This window comes from Metopolophium dirhodum, chromosome 9 (assembly GCF_019925205.1).
Source record: "Metopolophium dirhodum isolate CAU chromosome 9, ASM1992520v1, whole genome shotgun sequence".
NCBI classification, from domain to species: Eukaryota; Metazoa; Arthropoda; class Insecta; order Hemiptera; family Aphididae; genus Metopolophium; species Metopolophium dirhodum.
This window is the reverse complement of record NC_083568.1, coordinates 18,161,426-18,178,737: the sequence shown is the minus strand read 5'-3', so window position 1 is coordinate 18,178,737 and position 17,312 is coordinate 18,161,426. Positions and strand designations below refer to the sequence as shown.

The 17,312-nt window shown below is 32.2% G+C and overlaps 3 protein-coding genes across 4 annotated transcripts; all 3 read right to left on the bottom strand.

Moving 5' to 3' along the window:
* Positions 1-228: 228 nt before the first annotated feature.
* LOC132953022 (uncharacterized) lies at positions 229-732 on the bottom strand. Its single transcript, XM_061025573.1, has one exon. The coding sequence runs from the start codon at positions 730-732 to the stop codon at positions 229-231; it is 504 nt and encodes a 167-aa protein (XP_060881556.1).
* A 287-nt stretch (positions 733-1,019) lies between these two features.
* LOC132952503 (uncharacterized) lies at positions 1,020-4,558 on the bottom strand. The gene is made up of 4 exons (XM_061024806.1): positions 4,541-4,558; positions 1,822-1,927; positions 1,538-1,639; positions 1,020-1,157 (listed from the first exon to the last, which is right to left on the bottom strand). The coding sequence occupies exons 1-4, from the start codon at positions 4,556-4,558 to the stop codon at positions 1,063-1,065; spliced, it is 321 nt and encodes a 106-aa protein (XP_060880789.1). The 3' UTR covers positions 1,020-1,062.
* Positions 4,559-7,486: 2,928 nt separating this feature from the next.
* On the bottom strand, positions 7,487-16,055 carry LOC132952195 (WW domain-binding protein 2). Of its 2 annotated transcripts, none has more exons than XM_061024396.1 (7): positions 15,156-16,055; positions 12,202-12,376; positions 11,963-12,122; positions 11,736-11,885; positions 11,461-11,589; positions 9,535-9,608; positions 7,487-8,529 (listed from the first exon to the last, which is right to left on the bottom strand). In XM_061024396.1, exons 1-7 carry the CDS (start codon positions 15,212-15,214, stop codon positions 8,482-8,484), a joined length of 795 nt encoding a protein of 264 aa, XP_060880379.1. In that variant the 5' UTR covers positions 15,215-16,055; the 3' UTR covers positions 7,487-8,481. The 2 variants fall into 2 exon arrangements, with proteins under 2 accessions (XP_060880379.1, XP_060880378.1); XM_061024395.1 differs by having other exon boundaries at positions 9,535-9,620; positions 15,156-16,045.
* Positions 16,056-17,312: the final 1,257 nt, after the last annotated feature.

Sequence of the window (17,312 nt, the reverse complement as noted above, 5' to 3'; positions counted from 1 at the left end):
AATCTGCCACGTCGGAACATGGACATTTTTACGCGAGTGTGGCGATAACAGCCCCTATTTTTTTTGTGAACTCTGAGTCTCTGACATAAAGTTTGTAGGTAGAAAGAGATGCAGTGACTGCCTATAATATTGTAATATCTTGAGTTGAGTCAACAATTATAGAAAAAAAGTAGACATTTTTATTTCATCACAAATGATTGTCCTTAAGTTGCAAGATAAAATTTCAATTCACTCATTCTGAATAGCTGGACTTAGATATTTAATATGGCCATCTTTTTCATCAAGAAGTGTTCTTAAAAGTGGGTCAAATTCTGCAAATAGTTTTACTGTTCTAAGAAAATTTCCTTCGCAAAATTGATTGGTTTCATTACCACGGAGTTCCAAATTACCAGCAGTAAGACTTAAAATTATTTTAATTATTCTTTCCAAAACATCTCTCCAGTATTTAGCTTCATTAGAAATTTGAACTTCTAACTCTTTATCAATAGTACACTTATTTGCCCATACAAGTCTAAGTTGCATTGAATGCACTAAATGAGGACCTGATATTTCATGAGAAATTATTTTTTGGAACAAATGTTGCCAATCATCAATGCCTTCAATCCATTCTGACTTAAAATTTCGATGATTGTAATCAACAAAAAGCCAGCATGTTTCACAGTATACTTTATCTAATTCAACAGAGTAACAGAGCCAAAGACGGGAAATTATAACACCAGTTTTAGTTTTCATATTGTAATAGTCAACTGAAAATTTTCTATTTTTGCCATGTACAATCCTGTATGGAAACTGTATTAACGGTATACAAGGACCATAAGTCAAAATGCTACGTTTAAGTTTGCTGTCTATTATAAATCCTTTAAAATGTCCACGATCAGTCGGATAATCTAACTTCAAGTTTAATTATTAATGTAATAGAATAAAAATAGTTAGGTACCTACTTGATTTACAAATAATAAATTATTTTAATATAGGTACCTGATTTTTAAAAACATCAGTTTTTATTAGTGAAGTAGGTAGCTATTTTCTTTTAATGAATAAAAATGATTGACTAAAATTATACTAACCCTGAGTACTAGTTGAATGCATTTCTATTGTACACGATCCAGTTGATTTACCAGCAATAATTTTGTCTTGGTTGTCTTCATTGTTAACATCTGAGTAAAATAGTAGAAAACACACAAATTATCGAACTAGAAAAAATTGAGTACCTATTATTTATTAATGTATTATTGTGTATTGGGTAGGTATATCATAATTCATAAGTATATTGAGTATTATTGTGTATTAAATATATTAGTATTTTTCTGTTTTTATAAATTGTATACCATTTAAAATAGGTACAAATATGAATAACAAAAATTTAACACAATGTTAAACTATACGTAAATTCAAATAATGCATTATAGTTATTGAAAAGTAATGGGTGCCTAAATTATAGGTACCTATTAGATTTTATGCTTTTTCTCTAGATAAATGTTTAATTATAATAAAATTGTAGTTTACTTACAGATAAACAAATTAAAATTATACTAACCCTGAGTACTAGTTGAATGCATTTCTATTGTACACGATTCAGTAGATTTACCAGCAATCATTTTGTCTTGGTTGTCTTCATTTTTAACATCTAAGTAAAACACTAGAAAATATTGAATTTTATATTTTCTATGTTGTATGTATAACATATTTTAATGTAATACAGTTAAATTGACTATAACTAAAGATGCAAGATACTTAATAAACTAAAATACTAAATACATTAATTATTATTAATATAATTAAAACTGATAAACATTTGTGTGTAAACAATTTTAAATTTACCATTAACATGTTGGTTGCATTCAAAATAATTCTTAATTTTTGTATTTGTTTTCAAAAGATGTTGTGTTTGTTGAAGTTTCTTTTCTTTTGGCCGCACCACTGGGAACTTTTTGATATTAAAATATTTATATTAAGAAATAATAAGATAATAAAAATATGAATTATATAATATGAAAGTATAAGTATGTTACACAAGTCACAAACACAATAACATAATATTCTACATTTTTACACTTTAAAGTAGGTAAACAAGGAAATAACAGTTACATAGACATATTAGCTAATAGCTAAATATGATTAATGTCGTCTGACGATCGGTACCTATATTATATCTATAGTGGTGAATAAAGTAGAACGGTCAGCTCTGCTCCCCGTACTTTTTTAGTGTGTGTGTTTGTATCGGTATCGCGATATCACGCATAATAATCAACAAATCTATTTATGTCACTCTTGACTTAGTAAATTTCCCAATATGTTGATAAACAATTCCAAGTAAAACGGACCAGGCTTTTACATTTCGTTACATGAAATTAAATACATTATAATAATTAAATTATTATGAATTAAATTTTAAAAAAAAAATTGACATCTATCCGCCAAGGCCCAAGGGCCCTTTGACCCTGCGGGTCCCAGAGCTGTGCACCGCCTGCACCTATAATTTTTACGGCACTGAGAAAGTCTTAGAACAACAATAGTGTTTTCTTCATTTCTTGGATCAAATCAATATCATGGCGAATTTTAATTTTATTTTTGCATATAAAATACAATTTTTTTAATTTATAATTATATAATAATATAAACCTACACACCTTATAGTATTAACAAACGTAAAAAAGTATAATTAAGTTTCACAGTATAATTATTTATTTATTTGTATTGTTGTCCAAGTGCTCAGAGAGGGGCATAGTACAAATCGTTATGAAAAAAAATCTAATAAAGTAATGAATAGTGGCTGGCCAACGATATTATATTATATTTCTAGTTTACAATATACAGAATTTACATAGCAGGTATAGCCAAATAGGTAGGTACCATTTTTTCCGCACGCACTCATTTACAACGTCAAAGCGATTTTGTGGAGCTCTGTCGCGGACTCGCGGTCGACCCACGACGTTTAAAGTTTAAACGAAAATATTTAATAGCGGGTACGATCTGAGTGTACGTGAAATGCCGAATGTTGCGGATATATTATAATAATATATTACAGCACGTATAGGTGTAATGTACAACGTTAATCCTCGTTTACCCTTCGATCGCCTGGGCGATGCAGAAATCTATGAAACTTACCGAATCCAAACGCACACAGTATATTTGCTTATTATTATTGTATATAAGGTAGTAGGTACCAGCTACAACTACTGCAGCATAGGTGCAGATCCTGTTAAACATTGAGGGGGGCTCAAACGTTTGGTAACAAACAGATCTCTACACCACTGTCAAACTATATTATATAGATACAAATCACAACTGTACAATAATTATATAAACACAATATAATATTATTCGATATTGTATATTGTGTGTTGATCGGGAATCGCGGCATATGTTATCTAAAAAAAATTAATATCACATAGGTTCCACATATAATACATTTTTAGGCAAAAAATATTTTTTATATGTACTGAATAATAATAAAAAAATTATCCATACACAATTATGTAATCTGTACTGAAGATTGCTTATTTTCTAATTTTTAGGGGGGCTTTAACTTCAAATAAATTTTTTTGGAGCTACTAGGCCCTCATAAGCCACTTCCTGATCAATACTTATGCCCCCCTCACCCAATGCTAAAGCTCCACAGCTATATACACCTTGAACATGTGCTAAGTATTATTTAGAACCACCCTGTAAGGCTGCAATATATTTTTGTACCTACGTGTTACCGTTTACCGCTTGCTAAGGTCAGTCACAATATTCGCATAACTATACAAATTATTAATAATTACAAAACGTGTATGTACACTGCCGGTTGGAAATATAAAAAATTTCGATTAACATATTTTTTTTTTTTTATTTGCCGACTTCAAAACATTGTTTATAGCAAGCCAGAATGGATCCTGAGTCCGTCCCCTTCGGCGTGAAACGTGTGTCGACACGTGATAAAATTTAATAGGTAGGTAGGTGCGATAAAATAAAATAATATATAAGACACGTTCGGCCAAATCGTCATCCCGCGGTGCGTGCAGGTCTGCAGCAGTTCCGTTTATTACGTTTAGTCAAAAGTTTCGCTGTAAAAACAACGACACGTGAATTTACTATACTAATTTACCAACAGCGTCCAACACGCTATATATAATATAATATAACTGCCTACGTATATTGTATACAGTAGGTAGGTAGCGGCTAATATAGGTATAATTCCAGTAATAGGTAATAGCCAATAGGTCGAAGCATTATTAATTCGACTATACTGATCAGTAATCAGTAATCTGACATCGTAGACACACAATTTCACATGTTACTAATTTTCTGAAATTTAGGTATCGGGGCATCGGGCGGTAGATAAGTGAAAAAATAGTTATTAACTAAGGTGACAACAAAAATATAAAATTTAATTTTCAATTAATTTTATAAAATTTTGGAAAATTTAAAAAGCTGGACCCTAAACCTTTTTCTAATCCATAGGAACACGTATTATTAGCCGCAAAGACATGCGAGTGTCGTTATCGCTAAGCACGCCAAGTAAACACGTAGTAATAGCTATTTATACCATACGAACCCGTTCACACCATTCCATGCGGTAGCGGTATTTACCATTATTAAACTGGTGAAATAATATAATGAAATATTCAAATACGATATAAAATATACGACGATTGTAATGTGTTGTTATTTTTTACACTCTCCGAAAACCAGCGGGTTAAAGAAAAAATTAAAATTGGGAAAAAAAATTTTGTCAGGCGAAGGTAGAGTTGAACGAACGTTCAGGCCACTCCGGGTGCCATATCCGAAAGGAATCGTTGTTGCACAGTGGAGCGATTGATAATGTTGTAATGAGGTACACTTTAAAATATTTTACATGTCGTAAAGAATAGTCACGGGGTCTGCCGTACGGCTGTTGGTTTGACGTCGATCACTCAGAGCGCCTCAAGACTATCCCATCGGTTCGGTTGTATAATATTATATACCACGGACTAAGATATAATGGACTGGAAACGACATGGTGGACGGGGGACAGCCCGCAAAAGGTTCCTCTGTTATCATCAACACTCATAATTGAATGCTTTCAGCGCTACCAGTGGTATTATTTAGCGTCACATTTTGTATCTCAGTCCGTGTCTTATACAATGATCTTATACCGTGATCATATACAATGGACGGAGCTATGTGGGTGTTTCTCCTATACCGAGCTGTGTCCAACATAACACTCCACCACCCATTTAATTTCAAGGTACAACGAGTTATTACGAATGCGTTTCGCCAACAATCACTATAAAATAACCAACAAGTGGGGGGGTTGGTTATGTTGGACACAGCAAATGATTAAAGTAGCTCCATCCATTGAATATGTTCTAAGGTCCACATGACCCCCCACCACTCATTGGACATTTCATAGTGATTGTTGGCGAAACGCATGCGTCATAACTCTTTGTACCTTGAAACCAAATGGGTAGTGGAAAGTTATGTTGGACACAGCACTCGGTATACGAGAAATACACACTCCATCCATTGTATATGATCTAAGGTCCGTGGTTTATACAGATGGCGCTGTTAACTCTCAATTTATTATGATTACGACCCCCGTATTTGCCTCTTGTATATACTTTCGAGGCCACCGATAAGCTACTCCTCACCTGTCCGTTGCATCTTAGTCCGTGATATATACACAGCAAATAAACACTGGTGACAACTGGTGAGAGTCGGCAGAGGTCGGACACCGCGCTCTAGCGGTGACGTACGATCGAAATTGAGTTTCTCATGACCGACCACGATCGGTAGAGCGCGATGCCGTGACCGTCTCGGCGATACCGAAACGCCCGTGTGTCATTAAAGTTACCAAATGTCCATGCATTTAGTATTTACCCATGTAACATAATATTGTATGTGTTGTTAAAATTCAAGAGACGGTATTTTTTATAAAGATTCGACTGCTTGTGAGCTATCATGCCAACGGAAATTCACATACTATACAAATGGCTAGGCGACGCACGTAAAATATTTTGACTTATTTTATTGCTAGGCATCAGGTATGCGAACTTTATTCAAATCACAATATCATATTCTATACGGTACCTACGTCTGTGATTCGGTAATCGGTATTGACATGAGTTAATAAACAATCACAATAACTATTTTATTTTCTGTAACCATGAATCATGAATAGCAACAATAACTTATATACAGTAGAATCCGCTTATTCGGGACACCCGCTTAATGGGGACATTAATGATAGTCCCGAATGAATGTATTATATTCTTCGGTTGATCGGGACAGTCTGGATAATGGGGACAAATTGGTCACCGTCCGATGTGTGTCAATTAAGCGGATTTGACTGTATTACAATATATAAGAAAAATAATAGATCTCCATTTGCTGACACTATAGAGCATTAAATTTCAGCAACTGCTACCTACCTATTAAAAATAGTTTGGCCATAGATTTAACATATTATTTAACACATTTAATTTATGGTTTGGGTGATATCTTTATTTTATTAAAATTATTTACAATCTATACAGTTTAATAAGTATAGGTGGGGGACGAGGTGGCCGAGCGGTCCAACGCGACGGATTCGGCACAGCCGGTCCGAGTTCGATCCTCGACCACTGGGCGGCATTTTTCTCCGTGCAAGTCACGGTGTCCGGAGAACAAGTGCCGCCATCCCCCCACCCCGGGGCACGGCAGAAACCTACGGGTGTCCCATTAGAAATTCTGCCAAACACAACACACGTGTATCAACCTACCCAATATAAAAAACCTACTGTGCCCTCCCCACACCCAATGGCCTATGTTGCCGCGGGTTACCCAATGAAAAAAAAAAAAAAAAAAATATAGGTTAAGTATAGGTAATGAGTAAATTTGAGAGTTAGGGCCAGTTGTACCGTCTATGATTAAAGTTAATCAGGGTTTAACCGGCCGAATTAGCACGGTTAAATATCTGTTATCAGCTGATTAAGCTTAATCGTAGTTTAACCGTAGACGGTACAACTGGCCCTTAATGGTTATTTACAGGAGGTTAGCATTTAAAAGCAGGCACTCAGCAGTACCACCCAACCAGTACCTATATAATATGAATAGGTACTAATTTACTGACAAAATAGGTTTTTTCGAAAATATTTTGTTACAACATAGTAGGTACCGACCGAATAATCAATTACAAATTTAAATACTTTTTGTTTTCTTGAATCATCGTTTCACAATAAAATCTTCCCCAAACCCCACTGGCATATAATTCTACCTATCGAATATGTGTAATATTAAAGAACTACCTATTACCTAATAAGCCAAGTATGAAATTAATTTATTAATAACATACTACATACTGAGTACCTACTTGTGTTTGTGTCAGTGCAGTTTATATCTTAACCAATATACACCATTAATTACTTTAAATTGGTAACTACCACTGATACAGTGGTATTTACAATTATTATGATAGCATAATTTATTACACGCATAAAACTCAAAAATATGAAGGAAAATATTTATAAGTTAACGCAATTAGTACATTTGCTTTAATATATTATATTTATATATTATTGTATAATAAAATATAACTTTTCAAAATATAATAATATTATGATACTAATTAAGTTAATTTCTTCATTTGCTGCCTCATCAGGTATTTTACGTGTAATCTAACCGTAGCCAAGAGGTGAAGTATTATTATTATTGTAATAACAGTTGATAGTTACCTTGTACACCAAAATCATATAAGTAAATAATTTACAATGTCAAATAAAACTAAAATATTTCAGTTAATTTTTATTATGAAGAATATATAGTTTTTTTTATATATAACTAAATGAAATGAAACAAAATAAGCGTATAAAAATAGTATAATATTTGAATAAAATAACCATATGGATATAATAGAAATCGCCCATAAATAAAATACAATAAATCTCTTGCGCGACAGTGAAAAATATATTGTAAGAACTCGTTGAAATCTAAAATTATTCAACAGAATTTGTAAAAACACATTTAATGAAAAATATTTACAAGGATAATAATAATTAGTATGACATTTTCTTAATAGTGATTATAATAGTACACATAGTGGACGTAGTATAATATAAAAATTATTAATAATAATGTGTTAACGCGGAGATGACATACTTGGAATACACAAATAAAGACATTGCATTGACTAAAAGTATGTTTTAAATAAGTACTAAATGAATGTCTAACTCAGAAACACATGAGATTTTAAAGCATCATTTTCAATCCTTTCTTTGATATATTACTACTTTTGTTCTCTAACATCATTGAATAAAAACAATTTAAAAAAAAAGTTAATGAGCGATTTCTAATGTATGATTAAATGTGATGGTAATTATCCCCATATTGACTAAGATAAATAAACTGTTGAAATGATGCAATATAATCACATTTTTAAAGATCCTTGCATATTTCAATACCACTTAAAAAAAAAAAACAATACAATTATAAAAAACAATCAATGGAATGTAGACATAAACATGTGTTTTTTTTGTAATTTTAATCGTTCTTCTTATTTTCGGCTTCTTTGTAAGGTGGAGGAAGTTCCTGAAACATAATAAAAAAATATATTATTTATTTTAGACAGTTGTCAAACAAAAACCAGAACATATTAAGTGACACTGAATCAACTGATCTGTTTCCTTTATATTGGAGGCCAATCATGATATTAGTATTAAAAATGTTATCACACTATATGTATTAAATTCATCATTTAACTTTACTTTTTTCATTTAAATTCAGTGAGTGATCAACTATTACCAACTATTTACAATATTATACTACACATAGCAAACATATTATGCATTATTTGTTAGGTATTAAAAATGTTAAATTGTAGTAACTTATTATTTAAATGAAAAAATAATAAATAAAAGTACTATAATTGATGGTAGAATAGAAATAATTTATAAGAGCTGATTTGAAGGTCAAAAATTTTTTATTTTATTGACAATTTAGTGTCTGACTTGAGGTGCTAGAAACATTTGGATATCGAAAACAATAGTTGTATTATAAACAGGTATGTATAACTATAAAAGTACCAATAAAAACCATTTAGGTTGATAATCTCTCTGGACTAGATACTTGATAGTAGGCTTCTTCAATGATATATTTTTGAATATCGATATCGTTTTAAATTGTGCGATATTGAAAAAAAAATGTAGGTATCGATATTCCGATATCTCTATGACTATCATATATGCCAATACTCAAATACTCAATTGACTGGGTACTAGCCACTAGGTAGTAGCTAGTGGGTATTATATTAACAATTGATTGTTTTGAAATATATTATTCAAGAGCTTTGGCATGAAAATCAGTTTATCTTGATGTACATTGATTATCAATATATTATGATTAACGATATATTACGATTATCGATACCTAAATTTCTAAAAAAAAAGTTCACAATATCGATATTATTGAAGAAGCTTACTTGATAGACAAGTTAATTTCTAATACCATACAGAGTATAATATATTTATTTTTTTTTATTTTTATAATAATTTTGATATAACATGTTTTTTAAATAATTATAACATAAAAACTTACATAATATGATGGTGGTGGAACATAAGCCATCTGTGGCCTGTTGGGATCAAAGTATGCACTTTGTGCTGCTTCTGCTGCTTTTGCATCTGTAAATATTATGCATCTGTTACTTTAAGATTTATAATTTTTTTTTTAAAGATTAATATTATAGTAGTTTTATAAAATATTTTGTTTGATGACCAGATTTTTTGAAATTTTATATTTTATATTATAACATACACACTATTAATTAGGGTAACTAAAATGTGGCTGTCCAAAAACAAAACACCGTAACTACCACTTCTAATATTTTGCAGGAGAGCCAGTTTACTAAACTAATAATTTTTGATAACAATGTATAGGAATTTTGTATGTCATATTGTAGATCTGTGTTTTGGGTTTTGAAAAAACTTGTCGTACAAATACTATGGTTGTTACTTGTTACTAAATTATAAGCTAATGGTAATATTGCAGAGGTTAGAATAAAAAATATCAGGGAATATGAATATGTAAAAAAGTCTATTTTGATAAGAGGTATTACTGTGTTCCATTTTTAGACAGCCGAATGGTATAACAGTCTTTAGTAAAACAATATATTTTAGTAGCACTGTACTAAAAAAAATTAATATATATCTTTACTTTTATATTATTATATAGGTATTGATAAATTATATGCTCCTTTTAATTCAAATCACATTATTGATTATTTTTAACTTTTTCTTCGCTAACTTGTTCATTTATATTGGTATTATCTACGAAAAAATTAAATACTACTGGTAAAATAAACAAACTTAAAAAAAAATAGTTCAATGCAATCTCACTAATCACACGTAGAATCACATTTAATTTTACTCAGTGACATTGAAATTAATATTAATGTTAAGAGGGTGCAACACCTGCATGCATTGTCTCTGTCTTACAAACACAAAACTTGGCGAATTGCACATTCTGAACACTCTATTTAACTCTGTTATGATTAATATTGGAGAGAATTGACTTGTTATAAAATTTGGAAGAGAAAATATTATCTAGTGTATCTCATAGGTTTTTTTTATATTTTAATTTTAAAGTAAGTTATAAGTATTTTAAAATGCGCAAACTAATTACAATTTTAAAATACTCATAACTTGGTTTAAAATTAAAATATAAAAAAAAAACCTATAAGGTTCACAAGATCATATTCTCACTTCTAAATTTAATAATAGGTCAGTTTGCTCCAATATTTATCATAATAGAGTTAAATATATTATTCAGAGCGTACAATTTGCCAAATTATGTGTTTGTAAGACAGAGACAGCACATGCGGGTGTAACATCCTATTAGGGGGATTCTAGTTATATGGCTAACACACACGTGACATAGTATTTTAGACGTGTTTTTTGCCAAATATTCTGATTGATCTATTGAAAGCGATAAGAAATCTGAAAACAGATTTGAATTTGTCGTCAAATATACTTGAAATTGGCTTTCCCACATGTATGATATTATCCCCCCAATTCCTAAAAATGTCATATTAAAAAAAGGAATTTAAAAATTGTCATATTTTAATTTTTGGAGAAGTTAAAATCAAAAATGTAGGAAAATTGATTTCAAGCAGACTTGACGACAAATTCAAATCTGTTTTTAGAATTCTTATTAGTTCATTAGATCAATTGATATGTTTGGCAAAGAACCAGTCTAAAATCCTATGTTGCGTGTGTGTTAGACAAAAACAGAAAATCACGGTATCGAATCTCCTTAATGAGTTATATTAAAAGTACAAATAATATTATAAGTGCTAAAATAGTGATTTAACTATATAACATGCAGTGATACAAGTAATTTGTGCATGGTATATAAGTACAGATCTCAATTTTCACCAAAACATATTAATAGTGGTAAAAAAAAATTATTTTACTGGCAAATATACAAGACAATGTGATTATTTAAATCCAAAACTATTAATACCTTGTCCATTAAAAAGTTGTGGAGGTGGAGCTGTTTGTGCAGGTGGAGCGCTTGCATAACCTGGATTACCAGTGAAACCAATAATACCTGGATATGGTGGAGGCATATCGGTTCTATAGACAGATTGAGCTAAAAAATAATAATAATGATATTTAAACTATTTTCAGCCAATTTTTTTTAATTATTAATAAAATGTGTCAAAAAAACAAATATGTATGTGTTTTATACAAATTTTACTAAAAATCAATCATCATTAAAACAAAATATATATTTACGAGGTGGTGCATCTGGGAAAGCTGCAGTTGAAGGCATCCATCCATAGTAGCCAGGAGGAGGTACACCGTACGGAACATCAGCCATATAGTATGGACCTTCAGGTGGAGCGTAGGCCGGCGGATTATCCATTTGAGGATAGTTATTATTAGCTAAATTAATTTTTTTGATTCATATTGAATATAGATCTGTATAGGTACAATTATATTATATGTAAAAAAAAACATACCCATTGATGCTGCTCTTAACATGGCTCTTCCGAAATCAATAGCACCTCCCTTCTTAAATATCAATTTGAATTTTGCTTCACCTACCCAGTTTCCATTAGGCTGAGCACGTACTTTACCTTTTATATAGTTTGAACCAAAAACTGGTTGCTCCAATTCAACCTAATTTTTACAACAATCTCAAAATTAGAACATGCAAAAACTTGAATTACCTATATATTTCAGTTTTAAAGATACTTACATCTTTAAGAGTAACAAATGGCATACTAAATGATAAAAGCTCGTCTTTGTCGGATTTGTTGATAAAAATCAAACGATGAGTAGTTAAAAAAAGTTTTCCCACTTTAGAACCATGAAATGCTCTGCCATCTTGGCCGTGAAAGTCAATGGTAACAGCATCAGTAAACAAAATAATGCTAAAAAAAAGAAAAGAAGATTACATTACGTAAGTACATTTCTGTTTATTTGTTAAAAATTGTTAAGTATCTTTTTTCCTTGCGTTTTACCAAAAATATGTTAAATTTTATTCATAATATGAGAATCACAAATGACAAATATACATCCTTAATAACACCTCTGGAGCCAGAAGACATCCACATAAAGAATATAATTACCTATGGGACGAATATAACATGACATCAGTTTATTTAAAAAAAGTCTTAGGAATATGTTTTATAGTCATAGGACTCACATCTCAAGCCTTAGTACCTATAGTAAATACTCGGATATTTATTGATTAATTACCTATGATTTATAATTTATATGGTTCAGTGATTAGGGATATTATAAATTACATCGTAAAATACATAAATGTATAATTACACAAGTTACAATTTTATTATTTTTATATTTAGGTAACTACATTGAAACAGGGAAGTACCTATTAACCTAAAGCATTATTTAAAGATATTTCAGAGACCGTATTCAAGGCAGGACAATGTGTTACTCATATTATTAATTTTGTTAAGTATAAAAAACAAAAGTAATGATAATGAACAAAATATTAATTTAGTAATCACAAATTGAATTTATCAGATGCATACCTGTCACAACCAAGGTCACAACTATAAAAAATATTTTATAAAGTATTTATAATGTTTGTTTTTAGTACATTTTTTACAAGTAAGAAAATAGGTAGGTATTGAGGTAAATATTATGAATTCCATATTCCTATACCTACCTATACTTGATATAAAAATAGATTTTTGTTTTAATAATATTATAGGTAGGTACATAAGTACTGAATAACAATTGTACAAACATGACCTTCCTTGTTCATTACCATGTTCCTAGATAATTTCATTACGAGTTTTATTTTAATACCTAATGCTCTAAAAATACAGGGAACCATTTAGGTACATAGAAATATTGGTACATTAAAAAATAATAATAATTGTAACAGTATACTACTTAGTACTTATTAGAAAGTAAACCACAAGAAAAACCACTATACTCTGTTCAACGAGAGAGCCCACAGGTTTTGCGCATGTAGACTGACGACTAAAAGCTCGTTGAGGCTCCGTTTCCTTCTCCAATAACCCCTCGAATGACCCCAACACTATATATTATGAGAGCGCCACACGTGCAACTGATTCTCTCCGAAAGCTGACAATTATGATCATCGCCGGGAGCGGACTTGGACATTATTGAAGGGGCGGCTCATGCACTCTTTCGTTGAACAGAGTATAGTAGCCAAAATAGTAGCAATTTTTTTACACCAGATTTTGAATTTTCGAGGATTCTTAAAAATCTACTGATTACCTAGGTACCACTAACGGTATAGCTCTCAGTAGGTACTTACCTACTGGATAGAAAACATGATTTTGGTTAAAAAAAAAGCCAAAGATAAACATATTTAATTTTTATTTGAGTAGTACCTAAGTAAAAATTTCAAATTTTCCATAAATAGGTAGACTAAAAAATTGATCTGAAAAACCATTCAGGTTAAGAATTTAAAAGGAAAGACAAAAAAAAAGAATTTTAAATTATCAATTAATATGATACATTGGCTAATTTAGAATTGTGATTTAACAAAACTGTCTTATTTTTTTATGGTGGTGGGGTTGGGGGTGCAATTACAATGATTTGCCAGGGGCATTGCCATAACGACTATGGTAAAAATGCCCCTAAATAGATTCCTACAGTATTTTATGGTATATATTGCAAATGCATACTGTTCATAACAGATTAATACATTTTTAATTGTAGGTGCCTATTATAATAAATTGTAAACTTAATTACAACAATTATAAAAATATCATCATCTGCTTCAATATGTTGATAATGGAAGTAAATTGAGAAAATCTAACAGAAAAAATGTGATAACAGACACAAAAAAAAACACTCATCATTGTAAAATCAATACATTCATCCCTCCGCTATTATAATCTAAAATACTAAATGCCGATAGTAGGTACTTAATAGAACTTAAATAAATTTTTTAATGACATCAAATTGCATTAGAAAGTACAATGAAATAATGATTACTCATAGAATATTCTAGAATATTGCTAACAGTGGTGAAATATATGATGTATCTTAAGTGTTACAAAGATCAGTTCTAATTTCCATCTAAGTACCTAATATAACCAAAAAAATATAGAACAAGTAGGTAGGTAGGTAATGCATTACATATTAGTTTGTTACATAACATTACAATACTAAAAAAATTTTTTTCTGTTTGCTACCTAAGTGCAAGGAAGTTAAGTGTAAATACAGAAAGTAGGTACACGGTGAAAAAAATATATATAACGCCTAATATTATAACATATTGGACAGCGTTGGTGGTCCTGTCTTAAAAATTGGCATGATAACCACTGCTTAGGCATCTTGGATGTAGTCCAAACTAAAGGTGTGAGTGTGTTCTAATTGCGTACCACTGACGACAAGCAGGTGCCGTAACCCCAGGCCTGCGACACGCAGAAGTTTGAAACTTCGAATGCCATTCCGCATTCGCAAACGAATTCTGTTCGAGAATGAGCCCCTCGCGGGGAAACATATCTGTAACGGTTCGTCCGGAAGGCGGAAAAAGTAAGAGGGGACAGCGGAACGCGGCCCGAAATGCAATTGGTCGCAGCTGCAACGAATTCTGCACCGAGTGCATAGGTAGTACTATCCGCAATAATAATAGTAATCCGCAGGTAGGTGGTACAGCGGACGTCACGGGGCATACATAATCAAATTTCTATGACTCACCATTCGCCTGCGTGTATCAGGCAACCGCCACCTTGCACATGAGCTGTGTTCAGCGACATGATCGTGTCGTCGATCGTCTGTCAGTGGTGTTCGGCAGCTGGAAATCCGATCGGGAAAGGCAGAAAAACTAAATCCAGCAAAATATCGTGGCGACGGACGTTCGCGAAACTCCGCTGGGCGAATTACGTCACACGGGGCAGGGGAATCGGGACGACGGCGAATAAGAAACGACACCGACACGACCGGGTATCACACTGACGAGAAACTGCTAAACGAGTAATAACCAATAACAACAACAAAAAAAACACACGCGCAGTATAGATTTATTCTTATGAATCGCGACGTAATATAATATTATCGGCGGCCCGCGTGTGCCTGAGCGTGCGCGCGCGACCGTGTACGTGTGAGAGATCCCGTGTGTTTAATTTCTTGCAATCGCGGATTTTGTTTTCTTCCAAAAAATGTACACGCTCACCGCGCCCGAAAGCTGATGACGGCGTCAGTATTATTACGAACGGTAACGCGAGAATTGCGGGTGTTTGGAACGTTCGACGCAGAGAAGAACGCGAACGACGACAGCGACGACGTACAACGATATTGTATTATTATTATCACTCGAGTGGTAAAAACGAAACTGTCGCGTTGCGGGCGGGCGGGCGGTCGGTCCGTCGGTGATGCGATTATACGAATTCCGAATGAGCCGCTGCTTGTTCGACAAGCGACAACAACTACATCAGCTGCGGTCAACGCACGGCACAAATACAACCACAACTTACGACTGCACTCCCGTCCGCGAAAAACAGCTGCTGTCGTGATTAGAGTGCAAAGATTAGGCGTTCTTGGCGATTATTCAAGGTCGTCGCCGCCGCTGCGCCACAGTGTCGCCAAGCTGGAAATCCCGCTCGACACGACGTAAAGTTGTATATTTTCAAACTGCGTTCCCGCCTACCTAAAAGAAATAATCGTCAATTTCATAATATTTATTTTATTTTTTTTTTATTGAGTGAATAATACAGTTTCAATAGTCAATAAGTATATTAATTATTTAATTTACCCCATTAAGCAGAGCTTGTGGTGAGGTACAATATTATAATAAAGAAGTTAGTAGTTACTAGTTAGTTTATATACTAAATTAAAATAAATAACAGGGACAAAGACTGAAAAACATATGAGTGCCTACTACGCAGTGGTGTAGCCAGGAGTTTTGTATGGTGGGGGGGAGGAGGCTAAGACGCAAAGTATACAAATGCAATAATATATCATTTATTTACACTTTTTATTTTTTTTTTAATCTTGATAAAATTTTAAGGTCAACACAGTCAATGGTAGGGGGGGGGGCTTAGCTACTGACTACGCTGGATACTACCATTAATTATAAATACTATAAATGCCGTATTTATAATCTATGTACCTTATCTTGTAATTTATATTTGTGTTGTTGGGCAGTTGGGCACCTCTCCAGAACTGTGCTTTGAATCCTTACCTGATAAATAAGATAAACAATATGTTAGTATTAGTATATAATGTATTACTGTATGTCTGTATTGCCATTTAGTATATTTTACTGTGGTCTATGGACAAAAATCTGGTTGCTTTAAACTTTAAAGAAAAATTGCATAGCTATATTGTCAGAATTTATTACTGTGGACTATGTGAATGTGATGACTGATGACTTAGTGTAAGTACTTTGACTTAGCCACTTGTAACGCAAACAAAATCAAAATTTAAGTGATTTTTAAGGGTGCCGTACGATTTCATATAATATGATTAAATAGATAAAAGTATTCACCTCTTACGACTTTCAGGGATGTATAGCATAAAGGTAGCCATTAGCCTCCGAACGTAACGAAAATATGTATTAGAAATACAAATAAACATTTTAAATATTCAAAATAACCAATAATAGTGACAGATCTTGGACTTTTTATGGTGAGCGCTATGATGATAATAAAGTTCCTTAGGACTATTTACTTATTATGAATAACTTCAGTCTTCAGGGTAAAAACAAATTTAACCTATTTTTTGGTAGTTTACAATTAATACAGTTAGTTCTACGTAATAACTTATATCTAAGTAATTTATAGAAAAAAAATGCAATACCTATGCGGAACGGTGGGTGCTGCAGCTCCCAAACACACACTCCTAAAGCCGTCACTG